This window comes from Poromitra crassiceps, assembly GCF_964638095.1.
Source record: "Poromitra crassiceps genome assembly, contig: HAP1_SCAFFOLD_224, whole genome shotgun sequence".
NCBI lineage: Eukaryota > Metazoa > Chordata > Actinopteri > Beryciformes > Melamphaidae > Poromitra > Poromitra crassiceps.
In genome coordinates, this window is record NW_028152167.1 from 44,988 (window position 1) to 67,271 (window position 22,284).

Here is a 22,284-nt window from a genome sequence, read left to right on the forward strand (position 1 = left end):
ACACACACACACACACACACACACACACACACACACACGCGCGCGTTTTGTATTAAATAATAGTGAAATAAGCAGAATGGGTCAGATTTGTTTAATAGCAGATGTTGATACTTATATGCACACTACACACTCATCTCTTCATGAGCTCATATCAACAAGATATGATTTGATTTGAGGAACATTGTAATCACATGTTAAGTCAAAGTTATTAAAAAAGTATAGAATCAAATGTTTGAAACCAACACGATCAAACAATGTGAATTTAACCTTAAATTGTTGGAAACATGACAGATGTTTAGTTTGGTGACATGAATAAAATACAAACATAACAAAGGTCCAAAAGAAAGAGATTTTAACCTGTCAATCATCAACAACAGACTGTGTGTGTGTGTGTGTGTGTGTGTGTGTGTGTGTGTGTGTGTGTGTGTGTGTGTGTGTGTGTGTGTGTGTGTGTGTGTGTGTGTGATCCTGTACAGAGTGAAGCATCATGTCAGCAGCTGTGTTTGGTAACAGTGTGTTTCTCTCTCACTCTATCTAACACAGAGACACTGAGGCACGCTCAGTCCACACATAGAACCCAGGGTACAGAGGTTCAGTGAAGGTCGACTTGAACGTGTGGAGATGAATGAGTTTGTCAGAGGAAACTGTGTAGAAGGACAGAGAGCCAGCAGGCCAGTCAAGATACACCGCGACTCTGTTAGAGACAGAGTAGGGGTGAGGTATGCCTGTGTAGCTGTTATTGTGCCGGGCAGTGTAATAAACCTCAGAGCAGCTCAGACTCCAGGACTTTTCATTCCCTCCAAGCCTGCCGTCATCACCCCCTCCTCTCCTGCTGATTCCTCTGTAAGTCACTCCTATAACAACATCTCCTTTCCTCTCCACCTCCCAATAACAGCGACCAGTCAGACCATCTCTACACAGCAGCTGAGCCCTGCTGTCAAATCTCTCTGTGTGATCAGGATATGGCTGCATCGCTCTCACCCACGTCACCTTTCTGTTGTCTTCAGACAGGAGGAGGTATCTGTCTGCTGTGTTTGGGTCCAGTGTGAGTTCACAGGCATCTGATGAGAGAACAAGACTCAATACAGAAACTCTTTTGATTCTAATAGAGCTGTTTATTATCTGTTGATTTATGAACACTTTGACCTTTAATTTCTTCACACTTTCATGGTGACACATTCTATCAGCCATCATCTTCATTCACAGCAGGACTGAATGAAGAGATGTCACAAGCTGCTGTGAGGGACTTTCCATGTCAGCAGTTGACTGTTTAATACTTTATTTAGCTGAAACAAAGGAGGCTATTCTGATGTCTCTGTCAAAGCACAACACTGCTTTTAACACCATTGATATCAGTGACTAATGCCTTGAATATAGTCAAACATGTTCAAGTCCAAACTCTACTTCAATCTGCTTTTTCTCATGTTGATACCAGAGTAGGACACACACACACACACACACACACCACACGCACACACCATACACACACACCACACACGCATGCACGCACGCACGCACACACACGCACACACACCACACAGACACACACACACCGCACGCACACACACACATGGATGCAGGCACGCACCCACACGCACGCACCACACACACACACACACCACACACACAGCGCACGCACGATTAATCGTATTTTCATCGTCATCGCGATATGAGAATGTGCGATGAACACATCGCAAAAGTCACGTGTTATTGCAATACTTTTTTTTTTTTTTTTTTTTTTTACAGTGCACCTCAACGCAACATGCAAGATACCGGCTGAATAAGTGTCCAAATGTTCATGTCATTCTGGCCAATACTCCACTTCTGTTATAACATTTCAGTCTGGAATATCTTTCAATAATCGTTATGACTAAAAGGCTAAAAGTAATCTCATGTGTAAGAAATGACTGTTCTACATTGAAGTAAAAATGTAAATAATTAACTTGTTGGTTTTGGGGTTTTTTTTTTGCTTCAAGAGTGCATTTTTATTCGTATGACCCTCAACACGGGCTTTGAGAATCCCGTGCCACTTACTGATACTTAGGCTTAAATTAACACACTCATATTGCAAAATGAATTTAGGCCCTCACTGTAATACTTCAGAAGTTGAATTTGAAGTTCAGCATTAATACATTTGTCATTTTTTGTCTTAGATTTACCTTTGTATGTTATTGCAATATAAAACTACATAATTGAGAATCAATTCTAGATTCTGGAATCGAGAATCGTTGGAATTGAGAATCGGTTCTGGAATCGGATTGTGACCCCAGGAATCGGAATCGGATCGTGGCTTAGCCGGATCGGAGCACCCCTACCCATTAATATTTTTGTTTATAGCATTTTTTTATTTATCGCAGGTCATATCGTCATCGCAATATTGAACAGTGTTATCGCACATCGCAGCTTTTCCTCATATCATGCAGCCCTACCACACACCACACACGCATGCACGCACGCACACACCACACACACCGCACGCACACACCACACACGCACGCACCACACACACGCACGCACACACCACACACACACACCGCACGCACACACACACACACCACACACGCATGCACGCACGCACACCGCACACACGCACCACACGCACACACCACACACGCACCACACGCACACACCACACACGCACCACACGCACACACCACACGCACAGACACCTCACCTCACCTCACACACCTCACCCCCCCCCCCCACACACACACCCACACACAGGCACCTCACCTCACCTCACCCCACACACCTCACCCCACCCCCCCCCCACACACACCCACACACAGGCACCTCACCCCCCCACACACACCTCACCCCACCCACACACACAGACACCTTAAAGTCCCTGGAAACCAAAATCCACAAAAACGTTCTAACTATGTTATTTAGGGTCTTATGTTAGTAATTGTGTGTCTCAGAAATTATTATACATTACTTTCAACCCAAAGCCTTAAAATCAACACTTTTCTACAAGATTCTACAAGGTACTTCCTCATTGAAGAGAGCAGTGCGCGAGGTGCCCAAATGCAAAATATTATGACGTCATAAGCTCTATATAACCTTTGTACACGCGCGCAACCCGCAGTCCCGCACATTCTGCCTCCATCTCTCTTCAGAGTTCTAGTGGTCCCACACCTTTTTGCAGCTAGCTAACTACGCATTGCGTCAACACAAAGGCTCTTTTAAGAACCAACATCTATCTATCTGTCTATCTGTGAGTTTATCGTCGGCGGTGTGTAGGAACATTGAGAGGGAGAGCTCTCTGCTCTGCCTGCGAGTGCACAGCGCTGCTGTGTGTGTGTCAGTGTGTGTGTGCAGACAGATAGACAGATGACCGTCAGTCAGTACGCTATGCGCGGAGCAACGCGCGAACACACACACACACACACACACACACACACACACACACACAGACACACACACACACAAACCATCTCTCTCTCTCTTTCTCTCTCTCTCGGAGGACCCTCCTCCGAGAGAGAAAGAGAGAGGGAAATTTCCCTGCTGCAGACGGGACACGCCCACACAGTCCGCGGGAGAAAATACACTCCAAAAAATAATTGATTCTCATGACTTTTGCCATGACTGTCAAACCGAAATTTATATACTTTGCGATGTTCATCATCGTTCAAATTTGGCTGGTGGCTTATTAACATAGGTTCCTGTGATGTGATGAACTCAAAATGCTAAATAATAATAAAATATTTCTGGTTTCCAGGGACTTTAAGCGCCCGGCATGGTTTTGCGCATCCACGACTTGGAGCCTTGCCGCCGACAGCGAGACTGTGCATACTCGAACGTAACTCGTCCAAAACACGTCCAAAACGTTATCGTGTCGTTTACCAAGAACTTGCAATCATGTCGGTGGGGGAACATTTTATTGTCCCTCCATTTCAAAACTCATTCCGGTGAGCCTGCAGAAGGCTTTGCTAGATGAGGGACAAGCACGTTAAATGAGGAAATGCCATTTCCTCATTCCTCACAACAAAGAGTTGACGGCGCGAGACGGCGCAGAGTGACATTTTCGACGTGCTGCATGCCACCTACGCCCAGCTGCGGCGACCCCCTCGGCGCAGTCAGCGCTGTCGATTTCGCACAAGCATAATTTGTGCTTTACCCACCCCCACACACACCCCCCCACCCACACACACAGACACCTCACCCCCCCCCCACACACAGACAGCTCACCTCACCCCCCACACACACACCTCACCCCCCCCACACACACCTCACCCCGCCACACACAGACACCTCACCCCCCCCACACACACACAGACACCTCACCCCCCCCACACACAGACAGCTCACCTCACCCCCCACACACACACCTCACCCCCCACACACACACCTCACCCCCCCCACACACACCTCACCCCCCCACACACAGACACCTCACCCCCCCCACACACACACAGACACCTCACCCCCCCCACACACACCTCACCCCCCCCACACTCACCTCACCCCCCCACACACAGACAGCTCACCTCACCCCCCACACACACACCTCACCCCGCCACACACACACACCTCACCCCCCCCCCACACACACCTCACCCCCCCACACACACCTCACCCCCCCACACACAGACAGCTCACCTCACCCCCCACACACACACCTCACCCCCCCACACACAGACAGCTCACCTCACCCCCCACACACACACCTCACCCCCCCACACACACACCTCACCCCCCCACACACACCTCACCCCCCACACACACACCTCACCCCCCCACACACACCTCACCCCCCCACACACAGACAGCTCACCTCACCCCCCACACACAGACAGCTCACCTCACCCCCCACACACACACCTCACCCCCCCACACACAGACACCTCACCCCCCCCCCCCCACACACACACCTCACCCCCCCACCCACACACACAGACACCTCCCCCCCCCCACACACACACACCTCACCCCCCCCCCCACGCACACACCTCACCCCCCCACACACACACCTTACGCCAAGTTTCATGCTATTCGGCATAGCACCACCTACTGGCAAACACAGAAAGCGCTTTATCTCGATAACCGTTAGTCCGATCAACTTCAAACTTGGGGAAAGCGCTTAGACCAGGGGTGGGCAACATGTTTTTCCTGAGGGCCATACTGACTTACATCAAGTAAGTGAAGGGCCACACATTGGAGATTATACCTGCCAACACTCCTGAGCCCGGCATCTTCTCAGCCTGTCCCGGAGGGGGGTCCCCAGAGGGGGTCCATAGTTGGGCCCCTACAGTACATCGGCCCTCACAAGGTTGCTCCTCAGCCAACAAGTCACTGAGGCAATCCATGAGGTGCGCACTGGGGGTGAGGGGGGGAGCTGCTGTGTCCCGGCCTGGCCTTCTCTCCCACGCCTTATGTGTGTGGGGGCGGGGCCGGGGTGGGGGGCATCGGTGCTCTCCATAACTGGTAGAGGGATGCCGGTGTGTTAGAATAGCTTAGGTTAGGCGATAGATTAGCTACAGCCTAACTGTAGGCTGTAGACCTGTTATAGTGTTCAGGCTAAAATCAGACCAGAGCAGAATAGGACAGGGTAGACTAGGCTGTAGATTAGCTTGATTCCCTGTGTTCTAATTAGTTATGGTTAATGGCTAGAGTAGTCAGATTGTCTGATTTGCTCCCCCCTTTTCCTGCTCTCTCCTCTCTCACACTCTAAAGCATGCCACTCATTCTACTCTAAAGCATGGCATCCCCTCCTTTCCCTGTTCTCTCCTCATACTCTCTCTCATACTCCCCCTGCTCTCCCTCCCCACCTCCTCCCTTTCCTGAACTATCCTCCCCCACTATTCTAAAGCATGGCACCCATTCTATTCTATACCATGGCACCCATTATCTTTCTCTTTCCCCCTTCCCCTGCTCCTTCCACACCTCTCCTTCCCTGCTCTCTCCTCCCCCACATTTCCCATTCCCTCCCCACTTTCTCCCTTTCCCTGCTCTCTCCTCCCCCACATCCCCCGCTCTCCCTCCCTCCTCCCCTCTTCTGCTCTCTCCTCTTTCTCCCTTCCCCACCTCCTCCCCTTCCCTGCTCTCTCCTCCCCCACATTTCCCATTCATGTGGGAAATTGACCTCATCACTTTCCTACTCTCTCCTCTCACATTCCCCCTGCTCTCCCTCCCCTGCACACTCACCACCTCCTCCCTCTCCTTATCTCTCCTCCCCCACTATTCTAAAGCATAGCACCCATTCTACCCTAAAGCATGGCACCCTTTCTATTCTATATTTCTATATTTTCTATATTTCTCTATCATATGATTGTTCAATGTGTTTTCCTTACTACTGTAATTGCTACTGTTGTGTCAGCTAGAATTAGCTAGACATATTTTCTGTGAAGTCCTCTGAGACATGCTTGTGAATTAGGGCTATACAAATAAACTTGACTTGACTATGGTCTCATGCAGTCACAGTAACATACGTGCTATACTAGTTGACTGTTGTCTTTGCAGTGTGTTCAAGTGCACATTTTTGGCCGCGACACAGGAGACGTGAGGTGATGCAACAGTCGGCATTCTTTGTCTTTTGAAGTTTTGGTGGTGTGTTGCAGCCTTAAGATATCCGCTGGAGAAAATAAAATCCATGCACAGATTTACCTCCTATAGGTCCACAAATTTCACATATATTATTAAGCTCCGCCAGCGCCACACAGCTTCCGGCTCGCTGGTTGCTCACCAGCGCATCCCAGTGGGGCGGTGCTTATAGTAAAAATCTTGTCTAAAAGTATTAATATTGAACATGTCACGTGTCTAATTTGCACTATTCAACACTGCATTTTCTCAGTGTCTCAGAAACACACTCGGCAAGTTTGAAGTCGATCGGACGAACGGCTCTCGAGATGTGTGATAAACAGAGAACATACAGACAGACGGTCGTGCATTTATTAAGGAGATAAACACTTACACTTCCTCAGACCTGGTTTCAACCTCTGGACTCCAGCATGGTCCACACTGTGGGGCAAACAAAGTCAGACCAGAGTATTACATTACATTACATTACATTACATTACGTCATTTGGCAGACGCTTTTATCCAAAGCGACTTACAATAACACACTTTTTGTCAGCAATAGAGCAATCAACTATGGAGCACAGTCTATGACAACTACAAATCCTGAAGGAACAGTGGTACGAGTTTTAGTTTAGGATTTCTTTTTTTCTTTTTTTGTTAGGGTTAGGGTTTTTTTTAAATAAAGAGAGAGAAAGAAGAGAGAGAAATAAGTTAGATCAAGAAGGTATTCTATTTGAGGACAGAAACAAAACCTTCCCTATGAAGGGTTTTCCATATAATAGGGACCGTTTGTTGTTTATGGAAGGGGTCACTGGAGGAAATAGGGGAGGGTGATGCTTTTTAAATATATACCTGAGAGAGTCCAGTCTCCAGTGTGGATCCTCCAGTCCAGCAGAGAGCAGCTCCACTCCTGGGCCTTCTGGATGATTGTAGCTCAGGTCCAGCTCTCTCAGGTGGGAGGGGTTGGAGCTCAGAGCTAAGGCCAGAGAAGCACAGCCTTCCTCTGTAAGCAGACAGCCTGACAAACTGCGCGCGCGCGCACACACGCACACGCACACACACACACACACACACACACACACACACACACACACACAAATTAATCCATGTCAGACTTGATTAGTAGCCTACTGTGAAATTAGTTGTGATAATGCCGTCAAATTCTAGCAAAACGGTTACTGCCTCATTGGCTGGTCAGCTCTGTGGTTATGTGCTCCAGTTTGAGAGTTCCCTACTCACTGTCTGACATAATATTAGAAGTCCTTTCTACTTTTTCAGGTTTCAACAACTGAGGCAGCACAGAGAGGAAAGAATGAAATGCCCTCATGGAAAGTCATTCAGAGGGGCTATGAAGGGCTAAATGTTGGTATCACACCTGGTTTAAAAAATACATGGACAGAGAAAATCACCCACAGGTGTTTGTCTGCTGATAGTAATCTGTATGTAAAGCAGGATGTAAATGTAGTAATCTGTATGTAAAGCAGGATGTAAATGATAGTAATCTGTATGTAAAGCAGGATGTAAATGATAGTAATCTGTATGTAAAGCAGGATGTAAATGATAGTAATCTGTATGTAAAGCAGGATGTAAATGATAGTAATCTGTATGTAAAGCAGGATGTAAATGATAGTAATCTGTATGTAAAGCAGGATGTAAATTATGTAATCTGTATGTAAAGCAGGATGTAAATGATAGTAATCTGTATGTAAAGCAGGATGTAAATGATAGTAATCTATGTAAAGCAGGATGTAAATGATAGTAATCTGTATGTAAAGCAGGATGTAAATGATAGTAATCTATGTAAATCAGGATGGAAATGATAGTAATCTGTATGTAAAGCAGGATGTAAATGATAGTAATCTATGTAAAGCAGGATGTAAATGATAGTAATCTGTATGTAAAGCAGGATGTAAATGATAGTAATCTGTATGTAAAGCAGGATGTAAATGATAGTAATCTGTATGTAAAGCAGGATGTAAATGGCCATCTGTTGATCAGGTTAAAGCACAACAACAATGCTGGCAGTTGTTGGGGAATGTTTGATTGGTGTGCTATGGGATAAAGCAGGGATACTAAGACTGATAGGTAAGACTGAGTTACTCTTCCTCCCAGGGAAAGACTGCCCTCTAGCAGATCTCTCCATCTCCATTGACAATACCACTGTGCTTCCATCCCAAGCAGCTTCGCTTCGCTTCGGACGGTTTACGCCTCCACGTCGTCCAATAATTTCTGATAATGGACACCTCGTTGTGCATTAACCCTTACATAATCAGAATGAGAATGCAAACCCAATATCCAGTGTATTGGAGGTACTGTACAACAAAAGGTAGAAATTCAGTTTCTTCAAATTAGTTCAGTTCTCAAATTTGGTCAGAGTAAACCCTCTTCCCAAACAAATCAATAAAGGATCTCTCTCCAAAAGAAAATTAACCTACTTATCCTGTGTGCACAAAGCCGACCTGTTTGGTTACATTTATATCAATATAAATTAAGTACATATAGTAAGTGCCTGGGTGGCAAGCAGACTGCAATACTTGACAATTTAGCTGGAGCTCAGTCAAACTTTATTTAATGAATGAATGAATGAATGAATGAAACCTTTATTGCCCCTCAGGGAATTTGTTATGCACAGGGAGAGCCCAAAAAGAACACAGGCACACATAAAGCACAACATATAAAAATAAAAATATATAAGCATAAAATACATACATCATAAAAAAGCATAAAATTGCATGATCAATAAGGCACAAGGTGCAAGGTGCAAATTCAAAGTGCTAAGAAATCAAGCTATGAGCTAAAGCTTGTTAAGCAGCTGAATGCTGCGTGGGACGAAGGATGTAATATCCTGGGCATACAGTACCTTCGCCCTGAAGGTAAGAGTGCATACTCAGACCATAGGGGGTGCAGTGGATCACCTATGATCTTTTCCGCCAATTTCCTGGTGTTCTGATCTGACATGATGGTAATATTGCACATTGGTTCACCAGTTATCTTACCTCCTAGTTTAAGCTTCTGGCATACTCTTTGCGCCCAGCCAAGCGCATAGGGCGCGCGCCGATTATGACGTCATCGCACGGGGCGTGTCGGGGGGCGAGGCCTGAGCGCAGCGCGGCGCGTCCATGGAGATTTTTCTATCAGCGCGTCGGGTTTTGCTGCCTGTGCCTGTAGATCTCCGTGGTAGGCTATCAGCGGACATCTGCTGTGATTGAGTCTTCACCATCGTACAGTCGCCTTCAAAGCATGATGTTCGATTATAACAAACTAGTTGTGTGCCTGAGCCTTCCCAAATGTTGAGGGTCGTTTTTTAGAATTTAATACATAGAATTGGGAACGTTACATTCAATTTCATTCAGACTGCCTGGCGCCTGGAGCTGCACACTGAGTATGTTTTGTTTTGGCCTGCGCCGAGTGTGCGCACCCTCCTCGGAGCCCCGCCTCCAGCGCGTGCGCGAAGAGTATGCCAGAAGCTTTAGCGACCCTGTCTAATTTATTCTTGTTCTGCACACTTAGTGCTCCTCCCCAACACTGAATACAGAAAGTCAGAACACTCTGGATGCAGGTCTTATAGAACAGTATCTGCAAGGTTCTGTCCACTTTAAAACTTCTAAGTTTCCTTAGGAAGTAGAGACGTTGTTGGGCCTTTGCAGACCTGGCATTGGTGTTGGCATTCCATGTGAGTTTACTATCAATAATAGTGCCCAGGTATTTGTACTCCTGTACTATTTCAATTGGTAAATTATTTATAGACACGGGGGACAGAGAAACCGGGTTTCGTCTAAAATCAAAGACCATTTCTTTGGTCTTTTTTGTGTTTAAAATCAGTGAGTTATCTGAGCACCAGTTATAGAAGTGGTCAATCACAGCTCTATAACTGGTCTCGTCGTCGTTCAAAAGGCCGATCAGGGCTACATCATCTGCAAATTTAATCATTGTACAATAGTCCTGATGACTAATTAAGTCGTTAATGTACAGTATGAACAATAGAGGCGCAAGGACGCAACCTTGTGGCACCCCGGTGGAAGTGCGGATGACAGATGATTGTCCTCCATGGACGTGGACATACTGTTGCCTCTCAGTAAGGAAGTTGTATATCCACCTTATGAGGATGTGATTCACACCCATGCTGCCCAGCTTCTCTGCCAGTCTGTCTACCTGGACAGTGTTGAAGGCAGATGAGAAATCGGCAAACAGTACGCGCACATACGACGACGGGGTTTCCAGATGTTTATAGACTTGGTTCAGAAGTGTTACTGTAGCGTCCTCCACGCCCCTCTTTGCTCTGTATGCGAATTGTACAGCGTCCATGTGACCACTAGTTTCAGCTTTTAAGTGAGATAAAACGATTCCCTCGAAGCATTTCATTACTACTGGGGTCAGAGCTATCGGTCTAAAATCATTTAATTCAGTGGGCTTTGATTTTTTAGGCAGTGGGATTATTTTTGATGTTTTCCATGACCTTGGAATGACTTGGGAGTCCAGTGAAGCCTGAAAGAGTCTGGTGAATACAGGGCTTAACTGTTCACAACACTTCTGCAGTGTTAACAGAAGGGATGAGGAAGCGCTGCGTGGGTCCTTAGTAAAATCACTGAAACAGGTGCTCTTTGGTGAGGGTGGAGAGAAGCATGAGAAAAAGTTCAAGTTGGATCCTTGTAAAAGTCAAAAAATGGAGTAGAGTACAGGAAAAACTTAAAGTTAAAAAGCCTTTATTGTGGCATGGCTAAATCTTACACAATTAAAAAGACCAACGCGTTTCAGCTACAGAGAGCCTTCATCAGGGTAGAGGCCCAACACAGAAATGCATGGCATTTCATGGCAATAGAAGTCATCCCCAAATCTGCCAGAGGAGGGGATAGACTCAAACATCTCCTCCAAAGAGAAACTTTTTGGATTGTAACCCTAAAAGCAACCACCTTCCCTGGTTTGAATGATGATATTGATTTCTCTCCATTTCTCTCGAGTCAGACATTTTTTTTGTTATTGAGATATTTTGCTCAGTTAAATTTATTTGGTTCCTCATCCTGTAGCTTCCTGGGAGGTCTCTATGGCAGTGGTTCTCAAATGGGGGTCCGCGGACCCCCAGGGGTCCGTGGCACTTTGCCAGGGGGTCCGCGAAAAGTTTGCAAGTAAAAAAAAAAAAAATTAATAAAAAATTAATAAAAAAAAAAAATTTAATTAAAAAAAAAAATGCTACATGTTTCTTATTCTTTCTCAAACGACTTCCTACATGGTCTATCAAACTATCTTGGCTGTCATTGATTGTGTTGCATAGTGGTTTTCTGTACTGTTGACAAATTGTGATATTGTAAGTCGCTTTGGACAAAACAAAAGTGTCTGCTAAATGACGTAATGTAAATGTAATGTAATAAAAAAAAAAAAAAAAAATTTTTTTGCAAAATCTTCATAGTTCAACGAAAATAGTTTATGCTTTAAATCTAAAATGGTTCATGGATTACATTCTAATAACAAACCTATCAAATTAAAAGTCAAGCACGTTACCGTGGAAACAATTAAGCTTAGCCCAAAATCACAAATCAGAATAAGGGGGTCCCCGGTATATTTTCTATCTTGTAAGGGGTCCTTGGCTGAAAAACATTTGAGAACCTCTGCTCTATGGCCTCAAATTTGTAGGCTGCACAATTGTTGCTGGTACTGTATTTAGTTCCTCCTGTCAGGTTGGAGTGTTATTCCCCCAATTCCCTTGCCCTGAGCCTGACCCGGGGGATATGTGAAGTGTACCCTTTCAGACATGATTGAGGCATGTTGCTTTCATACATGTGGAGCATGTAAAGTAGGGTGTAAAGTAGAGAGGGGGTGGGGGTGGGGGGAATTTGGACATGACCACACAATGGGGAGTTGTGAAAACTGACCACACAGCTGTACTTCACTGTCTGAGCATAGCCTTAAAGCAGCTACGAGCAAGGTTTTCGATTGTTATTAAACAGTCTAATTTTAATATCGATGCCTCACATCTTACCTCTAATAGTAGACAAGACCAACGCAGAGTAGTCTCGCTTGAACACCGAGTGAATCGGCCAATGTTGTCTTGATGATTAGTCTGTCTGCGGCCGGGGCAGATCAGGAAGTGAAATGAAACGGTTTGCGGCAGCCACTTCGGCCATAACCACAAAATCACAAAATTACTTCCAAACAAACTGTTAGAATATAACGAGAGATGTTCGCGAGAGTAGCAAGCCCCTGGATGTAGCGAGTATGGCGTTCTCCTTGTTTATGGTATGTTGCTAGGAAGAGCGAAACGGTTGAAGGCAGGCAGCTGCCGTAAAACGTTTCATTTCACTTCCTGGTCTATCCGGCCCGCCGGAAGACAGACACAGACTCTATAATCATCAAGAGAGCAATCTCCGATTCACAAGGCTTTGGTCTCAGCTACTATTATAGGGTAAGATGTGATGCATCAATATTACATTCAGACTGTTTAATAACAATTGAAAATCTTGCTCGTAGCTGCTTTAAGTGAATCGCATTGACATTCAACAAACTATCATGACATGCAGAGTCTGAAAACAAGTTGCCAAAAATAGATAATGGGCGATAACTGCTAACGTTCACGGCATATAATCGTTTGCGCATAACGTTAGTAATTAATTAAACAACCCTACAACTCACGCCCAGATGCATCGATTTCCTCGAGTCTCAAGCGCTAAAAATAAAACAGGTCTTTGCTATGTTCAGTCCTAAAATGCGTCAACCCCACTAGAATTATACAGAATACAGGAAGCTAGACGTTTTTACCTTCAAAATAAAATCAATGTTGTATTGCTTAGTAACAAGAAATCAGAACGGTCGACTCACTACGGGTTAAAATTTACTTTTTGAAGGGAGCAGATATTCTTCCAGTTTATCTCTGTTCTGTATCTTTCGGATAACACACACAAAAAAACATTACATGTGCATTTACTTCATTTAATTGCCATTATTGCAAAGGTTATACCCTGAAGTTTCCGTTTATACTGCCTAACTTGACGCTACTTGGAATTTGCGGTTCTGCACGTGAATCTTCACAAACGCTGTGTAAACATTAAATCAAAGGCATGAACGCAACCAGATCCAGATACCCTACCTAGTGATGTCCAATACTGGGAAGCAGGACGACCCTCGCGTCCAAAAATGCTCATTAAATGTGTATGATGTGCGAAGCTATGCAGAAATGAAATAAGATCAAAGCCATGAGCATTTCAATCCAGCAACATGTAACCTGTTGGCTGACACACACGGAGCAGGTTTGAGCATCATTTGGAAAAACTGAAACGGCATGATGTTTTTTTTGCTCGCTCATTCACATACAGTATAATAATAATCTGCCACGCTGGCTTTCTGTCTCCCTCCCTCTCCTCATGCACTCACTGAGCTGGCTACTTCACGGAGCTCTTGTCTCCCCCAGACAATCCGTCCCTGATATAAGGGCTCGAGGTTGTCTTACCTCCGGATAGTAGGAGGGTCGCGGGAGCTCGCATAGCTCACCAAAATGTGTTCATACATACATATATGTTTGTATATAATATGTTTTTCAGAAAAACACACAAACGGGTTTGTCCTCCCTACATACACCGCCATCCGGATGCCCTCTAGATACTGTAACTCCCGAATTCCAAGGCATGTCTGAAAGCGGCTTATGGTATCGCCGTTCAGTCACCCAAAATACAAATTCTAACAGCGCCAGAAACACTCACATGTACATGTTGTGACTTGTGTACTCGCCACGCGGTGAAATATAAACAGTGGCGTGTTACTGTAATTACTTACTTTTTCAGTAACAAAGTAATATAAGGCGTTACAATTTCCAAAACAGTAATTATATTACAGTTACTAATCCAAGAAAGGCTGCGTTACTGCGTTAGATCATTGCCCACCAGAATGCAGTGTTTTCGATGTAAGAAGAGAAGAAAAGAAAAAGTAATCCTCACGATCTCAAGTAGACCTGTCACACAAACGCGCACACATACGTCAGAGCGTGGTTGTGCACAACACGGGACGCCGGCTACTTCACAGGCAGGAATTATTTCCTGTGCCTCTCTGTGGTGCATCTGGGTGGGATCAGCCTCTCACTGAACGTGCTTCTGTGTTTGACCAGCATGCTGTGGAGTGGGTGAGAGTCATTGTTCATGATGGAGCGTAGCCTGGTCAGCGTTCTCTTCTCCGACACCGATGTCAGAGAGCTCAGCTCCAGCCCCACAATGTCCCTGGCCTTACGGATCAGTTTGTTGAGTCTGTTGGCGTCCGCTGCCTTCAGCCTGCTGTCCCAGCACATGATAGCATACAGGAAGGCCCTGGCCACCACCGACTCATAGAACATCCTCAGCATGGTCCGGCAGACGTTGAAGGACCTCAGCCGTCTCAGGAAGTAGAGACGGCTTTGCCCCTTCTTGTAGAGTGATTCAGTGTTCTTAGCCCAGTCCAGTTTATTGTCAATGTATACTCCAAGGTACTTGTAGTCCTCCACGATGTCCACACTGACCCCGTGGATTGAAACAGGGGTCACCAGTGCCGGTGTTATGATCAATTAGGGTCCGGGTCGGGTCCGATTCTATCACTATCTATTCTATCATTATGTGTAATACCAGAGTAGACCTGTGAAGACCTCTATAAAGGATTGAACATGTTGAATCTGACCAAACATCTCCAAACAATTCCAAACAACGACAGCAAGCAACGGGGCACCAAACAAAGATCTGTGTTTGTCGGAGAAGGTTTGATTGGTGTACCATTAGCTTAAGGCAGTGGTTCTCAAATGGGGGTCCGGGGACCCCCAGGGTTCCGTGGCACTTTGCCAGGGGGTCAGCAAAAAGTTTTCAGGAAAATACAAATAAACGTTTTTGTTTTTTGTGCAAAAGCTTCATAGTTCAACGAAAACATGTTATGCTTTAAATCTAAAATGGTTCATGGATTACATTCTAATCTAACAAACCTATCAATTTAAAAGTCAAGCACGTTACCGTGGAAACAATTAAGCTTAGCCCAAAATCACAAATCAGAATAAGGGGGTCCCCGGTATATTTTCTATCTTGTAAGGGGTCCTTGGCTGAAAAACATTTGAGAACCTCTGGCTTAAGGGATACTGACCTGAGACTCTCCAGTCTACAGTGTGGACTCTCCAGTCCAGCAGAGAGCAGCTTCACACCTGGATCTTCCAAGTCGTTGTTACTCAGGTCCAGTTCTCGCAGACTAGAGGACTGGGAGCTGAGAACTAAGGCCAGAGCTTCACAGCTTCTCTTTGACAGCTTACAGCCACTCAACCTGGGGAAGAATTAGCCATGAACAAGAAATTTGAAAATAGTTTTTTCTGTATATTGCATTTCATATTGAAGACATCAAGTTATGCATGCACCTACAGAGATTTATTGGAGGCTTTGACCAGCGGCAGCAGCCCCAGGAGAGCCTCCTCTGCGCGCGCTGTGTTTTCATACGTTTCTCTCATGATCAGCGCTGATCAACATGTTCAATCCTTTATAGAGGTCTTCACGGGGCTACTCGGAGCCTAGGACCTGAGACCCGACCTGAGACCCGTACGGGTCCGGGTCCATATTTATTATGATCAATTAGCGTCCGGGTCGGGTCCGATTCTATCACTATCTATTCTATCATTATGTGTAATACCCGAGTAGACCTGTGAAGACCTCTATAAAGGATTGAACATGTTGAATCTGACCAAACATCTCCAAACAACGACAGCCAGCAACGGGGCACCAAACAAACATCTGTGTTTGTCGGAGAAGGTTTGATTGGTGTACCATGGGCTTAAAGGATACTGACCTGAGACTCTCCAGTCTACAGTGTGGACTCTCCAGTCCAGCAGAGAGCAGCTTCACACCTGGATCTTCCAAGTCGTTGTTACTCAGGTCCAGCTCTCGCAGACTCAAGGACTGGGAGCTGAGAACTGAGGCCAGAGCTTCACAGCCTCTCTTTGACAGCTTACAGCCACTCAACCTGGGGAAGAATTAGCCATGAACAAGAAATTTGAAAATAGTTTTTTCTGTATATTGCATTTCATATTGAAGACATCAAGTTATGCATGCACCTACAGAGATTTATTGGAGGCTTTGACCAGCGGCAGCAGCCCCAGGAGAGCCTCCTCTGTGCGCGCTGTGTGTTTTCATACGTTTCTCTCGTGATCAGCGCTGATCAACATGTTCAATCCTTTATAGAGGTCTTCACGGGGCTACTCGGAGCCTAGGACCTGGGACCCGACCTGAGACCCGTATGGGTCCGGGTCCATATTTATTATGATCAATTAGGGCTCGGGTCGGGTCCGATTCTATCGCTATCTATTCTATCATTATGTGTAATACCCGAGTAGAGCTGTGAAGACCTCTATAAAGGGTTGAACATGTTGAATCTGACCAAACATCTCCAAAAAATTCCAAACAACGACAGGCAGCAACGGGGCACCAAACAAACATCTGTGTTTATAAAGATACAATTGGGAGTGCTGCATTGGGTCAAGGAGACACCAAAGACATCAATATTAAATGGCAGAGTAAAAATCAGGTGCTCTTCCAGGATCGGGCATACATAGATATAAGATAAAAAAGAGGTAGCTGTCCAGTGTGGTTGCAGGAAGTTCCCCAGGTGTTGAATGTAATGAATGGAGCAGAGAAAGACATCCGAGGCACTCTGAATAATATAAAAAATCCTTTATTCTAAACGGGGATACCAACGCGTTTCGACTGAAAGAGTCTTTACCCTGATGAAGACTCTTTGAGTCGAAACGCGTTGGTTTCCACGTTTAGAATAAAGGATTTTTAATATTATTCAGAGTGCCTCGGATGTCTTTCTCTGCTCCATTCAACACCTGGGGAACTTCCTGCAACCACACTGGACAGCTACCTCTTTTTTATCAAACATCTGTGTTTGTCTGTTTGTTGGAGAAGGTTTGATTGGTGTACCATGGGCTTAAAGGATACTGACCTGAGACTCTCCAGTCTACAGTGTGGACTCTCCAGTCCAGCAGAGAGCAGCTTCACACCTGGATCTTCCAAGTCGTTGTTACTCAGGTCCAGCTCTCGCAGACTAGAGGACTGGGAGCTGAGAACTGAGGCCAGAGCTTCACAGCTTCTCTTTGACAGCTTACAGCCAATCAACCTGGGGAAGAATTAGCCATAAACAAGAAATTTGAAAATAGTTTTTTCTGTATATTGCATTTCATATTAAAGACATCAAGTTATGCATGCACCTACAGAGACTTATTGGAGGCTTTGACCAGCGGCAGCAGCCCCAGGAGAGCCTCCTCTGAAGCAGAGTATTTCTTCAGGTCAAACACATCGAGCTCTTTTTCTGATGACAGTAAGATGAAGACTAGAGCTGACCACTGAACAGGGGAGAGAGTGGCTGAGGAGAGACTTCCTGAACTCAGGTGCTGTTGGATCTCCTCCACTAGAGAATGGTCATTCAGCTCCTTCAGACAGTGGAACAGATTGATGCTTTTCTCTGAAGAGGGATTCACCTTGATCCTCTCCTGGATGTACTGGACCGTTTTCTGATTGGTCTCCAAACTACTTCCTGTCTGTGTCAGCAGGCCTCCTAGGAGAGTCTGATTGGTCTCTAGTGAAAGACCCAGGAGGAAGCGGAGGAACAAGTCCAGGTGTCCATTTGGACTCTGTAAGGCCTTGTCCACAGCACTCTGGTAGAGGTGTGTTAGTTTAGATTTGTCGCTTGATAGTGTTGACCACCAGGATGTTGATTGACTTTCTGACAGTAGATTGACACCAGTGTTGATGAAGGACAGAAAGACATAAACTGCAGCCAGAAACTCATGAATGCTCAGATGGACAAAGCAGAACACAGTGTCCTCGTTCAGCCCACGCTCCTCTTTAAAGATCTGTGTGAACACTCCTGAGTACACTGAGGCTGCTCTGATATCAATGTCACACTTTTTCAGGTCGGCTTCATAGAAGATTAGGTTGCCTCTCTCTAGCTCCTCAAAAGCCAGTTTTCCCAGACAGAGAATCATCTTCCTGCTCTCTGTATTCCAGATTGGATCTGTTTCAGCACTCCCATGATACTTGACATCCGCCTGTTTGGACTGAAGCAGCAGGAAGTGGATGTACATCTCAGTCAGGGTCTTGGGCATGTCACTTCTCTCTCTGGTTTTCAACACAAGCTCCAGAACTGTAGCAGTGATCCAACAAAACACTGGTATGTGGCACATGATGTGGAGGGTTTGTGAAGTCTTGATGTGGGAAATGATTCTGCTGGCCTGCTCCTTATCTATGAATCTCTTCCTGAAGTACTCATCCTTCTGTGAGTCAGTGAAGCCTCTCACCTCTGTTACCATGTCAATGCACTCAGGAGGGATCTGCTTGGCTGCTGCCGGTCGTGTGGTCATCCAGAGGTGAGCAGCGGGAAGCAGTTTCCCCTTGATAAGGTTTGTCAGCAGCACATCCACTGAGGTTGACTCTGTAACATCAGTCACAATCCTGTTGTTCTGGAAGTCCAGAGGAAGTCGACACTCATCCACACCGTCAAAGATGAACACAACTTGGAACTTGTCAAATCTGAAGATTCCTTTGGTCTCAGGAAAGAAGTGATGAAGAAGTTTCACCAAACTGTACTTTTTCCCCTTCAGCAGATTCAGCTCTCGGAAAGTGAATGGAAATGTGAACTGTATATCCTGGTTGGCTTTGTCTTCAGCCCAGTCCAGAGTGAACTTCTGTGTTAAGACTGTTTTCCCAATGCCAGCCACTCCCTTTGTCATCAATGTTCTGGTTGGTTCATCTCTTCCAGGTAAGGGTTTAAAGATGTCTTCACTTTTGATTATTGTTTCCGGTCTCACTGGTTTCCTGGATGCTGCTTCAATCTGTCTCACCTCATGTTCATCATTGACATCTCCACTCCCTCCCTCTGTGAGGTAATGCTCTGTGTAGGTCTGATTCAGAAGTGTTGGGTTTCCTGCTTTAGCAATCCCCTCAAACAGACACTGGAACTTCTCCTTCAGACTGGATTTGTGATTACGTTGGCACACTCCAGCAAGAGTTTCTGAAAGTACAAATTACATCAATCAGTGGATGTTGCTGTAAATATGAGAAGTGTAAATATTAATCTGTGAATGCATACTTTTCCTAACCACATGGCATCTATTCTGCTCATCACTGGTGGACAAACAGGTCCTGACTGTGTGTGCTACCCAATGTGAAATGCATCTGTGGTGGCATTTGTTCTTAAATAATACTGTGTTCAGCATTATACACCCACATGAATAAATCAATGATTTTATCTGATGATTCATGAGGATTGTGAATATTATTTTGCAATCTGGAATTGAATCAATCTTTCTTGAGAAATGTCTATATTTAACTACCGGAATCATATATCTCCCATTTTGCCACCACTTCCTCCCTCCATCATGTTAAAGCTGTTAAAGCCTCTTACTGCTCTGCAGAGAGTCAGCCAGCTCCTCCTGCTTCATTCTCCTCAGGAAGAGCAGTGTGATGTTTAGAAAAGCCTCCTCCTCCTCCCTCGGACTCTCTAAGCATTCTGGGTAATCTTGACTCAGAACCAGCTGGACTCTCTTCAGCTCCTTCTTCACAAAAGTGACAATGTTCTCCTCAAGCAGCTGCAACAGAATAACATTTGAATTAAACATTCTGAAAAATAATAATACTGTAATAACATCAGATCCACTGGTCTAAAGAGTGCAGCTTGAAGACCTCATCAATCAACAATCTTTATTTTACCATGCAAGAAGTTAGTTAAGAACAAATTCTTATCTACAATAATGACCAGGAAGTAGGCAAAATACCTTCTGATGGAACAGGGTTTGGGGAGAAATAGTCTCAACGCCAGACCCATGAGAGTTGTTACGCTGATACACTACGTTACTGCATGGATTCAGTCTCCACCACTCAGTAACGACTTTGCAATCTGCGATCAGACGACACGGGAGTAGTGTCCTCTAGAGAGAGAGTGGCGTCAGCGGAGGACCAAAATGTGAGACTCATTAGCCAATGAACAGCCAGGAATGGGTCTCGCGCTACTTTTGCATGCTAAAATAAAGCTGATAATGTACAATTTGATTCAAGGGGGGGAAACCCTTTCAGAGTACAACACAAACTGTCTATTTTGCTGCAACTCGGCAGTGCTGCTTAATCCAGGACCTTAATTCCTGGAACTCTTGAGAGTAAAAGACGGGGACTCTTCTATCTACATGGCTCTGCACGGGAGGCGCAGCCCCTTTTTCGAACCGCTCTCTCATTGGTCCTATGACCTGTCACTCATTCAATTTCAACCCGCCTAGACCCGCCCTCAAACCCCAGCAGTGGCTGTGAAGTGGCACAGACTCATTTGTGTAGTATGCGGAGCGCAGGGATTCAACATAATGTTTGAGTCTTGGGAGAGACTAGAGGAGAAACAACAACAACAACAACAGACCAGAGTAGTTGTTTTGTAATTCAGTAGCTGCAGTAAAATGTGTTGTACATTTACACACCATAAATATGGAGTCTAGGTCTGTTTGAAGCTCCTGGACAGACTGACCACTGGGAACCTCTGACCCCTCCTGGTGGACTCTGGAGAACACATGAAGTATTAGGTCATATAATGTCACACACGCACACACGGACACACGCAAACACACACACACACACACACACACACACACACACAGACGCACACGCGCGCACACACACACACACACACACACACACACACACACAGTGAAATCCACTGTAAATTAGGGATGTACGATATGGATTTTTTTCAGGTCTCTGAAAAACTACAATACAGAGGTTCTATCAGACTTCCTGGCTAGTTTGGACTGGTCAGATGTCTTTTCTAGCTCCTCAGTGGATGAAGCGTGGTGCTACTTTAAAACATTATTTTTGTCTGCTGTTGATAGATTAGCTCCCCTGAAGACGTCCAGGATCAAAGCCAGGTCAGAAGCCTGGGTCAACACTGACATTATAGAGGCTATAAAAGCAAGAAATGTCAGTTTTAGTCACTTTAGAACACACAGAGATCCCGCCTCTTTCCGCACATTTAAAATACTGCGAAATGAGGCAAACCAGCTTATTAAGAAAGCCAAGGCAAACTTCTTCAGGGAGTCTATAGCAGAAAACAAAAATAATCCTTCACAACTATGGAAAACCTTGAAACATCTAGGGCAAAACAACAGACTTAGGACAAAAGCCATAAATAAGACCCTGATTATAGAGGGCACAGTTACATCAGATAAAAGTAAAGTTGCAGACTGCTTCAACAGGTTCTTCACCACTATAGCAGACACCCTGGTAAACAAACTACCGACTTTTACAGGGGTCTTTGGTGAGAGCCATGTTGATTCATTCTACAAAAAGATGAACGTTCAGACAGATGCTTTTTCTTTTACAGAAGTGTCTGAAGGGGAGGTGCTTAAAAGACTCAAGGCCCTGAACCCATCTAAAGCAACCGGACTTGATAACATCCCGTCCAGGTTTCTAAGAGATGCAGCTGAAGTCATCACCCCATCTATAACGTTTATAATTAATATGTCCATAACACAAGGCCAGATTCCTCGTGAATTCAAATTGGCTAAAGTAGCCCCGTTACACAAAAAAGGAAGCAAACTGGAACCAGGAAATTATCGTCCTGTTTCAATTCTTTCTTCAATATCAAAAGTAATCGAAAAAGTCATTTTTGATCAGATAGACAGTTATCTATCATTGCATAGTCTGCTGTATGAATTTCAATCTGGCTTTAGGAAGTCACATTCAACAGACTCCTGCTTGCTCTATCTAAACGACTTCATAAGGCAAGAAGTGGACTCTGGTAAGTACT

At 45.1% G+C, this 22,284-nt stretch overlaps 1 protein-coding gene across 1 annotated transcript; it reads right to left on the reverse strand.

The window, feature by feature from the left end:
* Positions 1-295: 295 nt before the first annotated feature.
* On the reverse strand, positions 296-21,803 carry LOC310770773 (uncharacterized protein; the record flags this gene model as incomplete). The annotated part of the gene is made up of 11 exons (XM_083663483.1): positions 296-1,061; positions 6,914-6,960; positions 7,372-7,495; positions 10,521-10,671; positions 14,442-14,455; positions 15,680-15,771; positions 16,288-16,461; positions 17,443-17,616; positions 17,712-18,154; positions 21,007-21,038; positions 21,776-21,803. The coding sequence occupies 11 exons, from the start codon at positions 21,801-21,803 to the stop codon at positions 535-537; spliced, it is 1,806 nt and encodes a 601-aa protein (XP_083519609.1). The 3' UTR covers positions 296-534.
* Between the last annotated feature and the right edge of the window lie 481 nt (positions 21,804-22,284).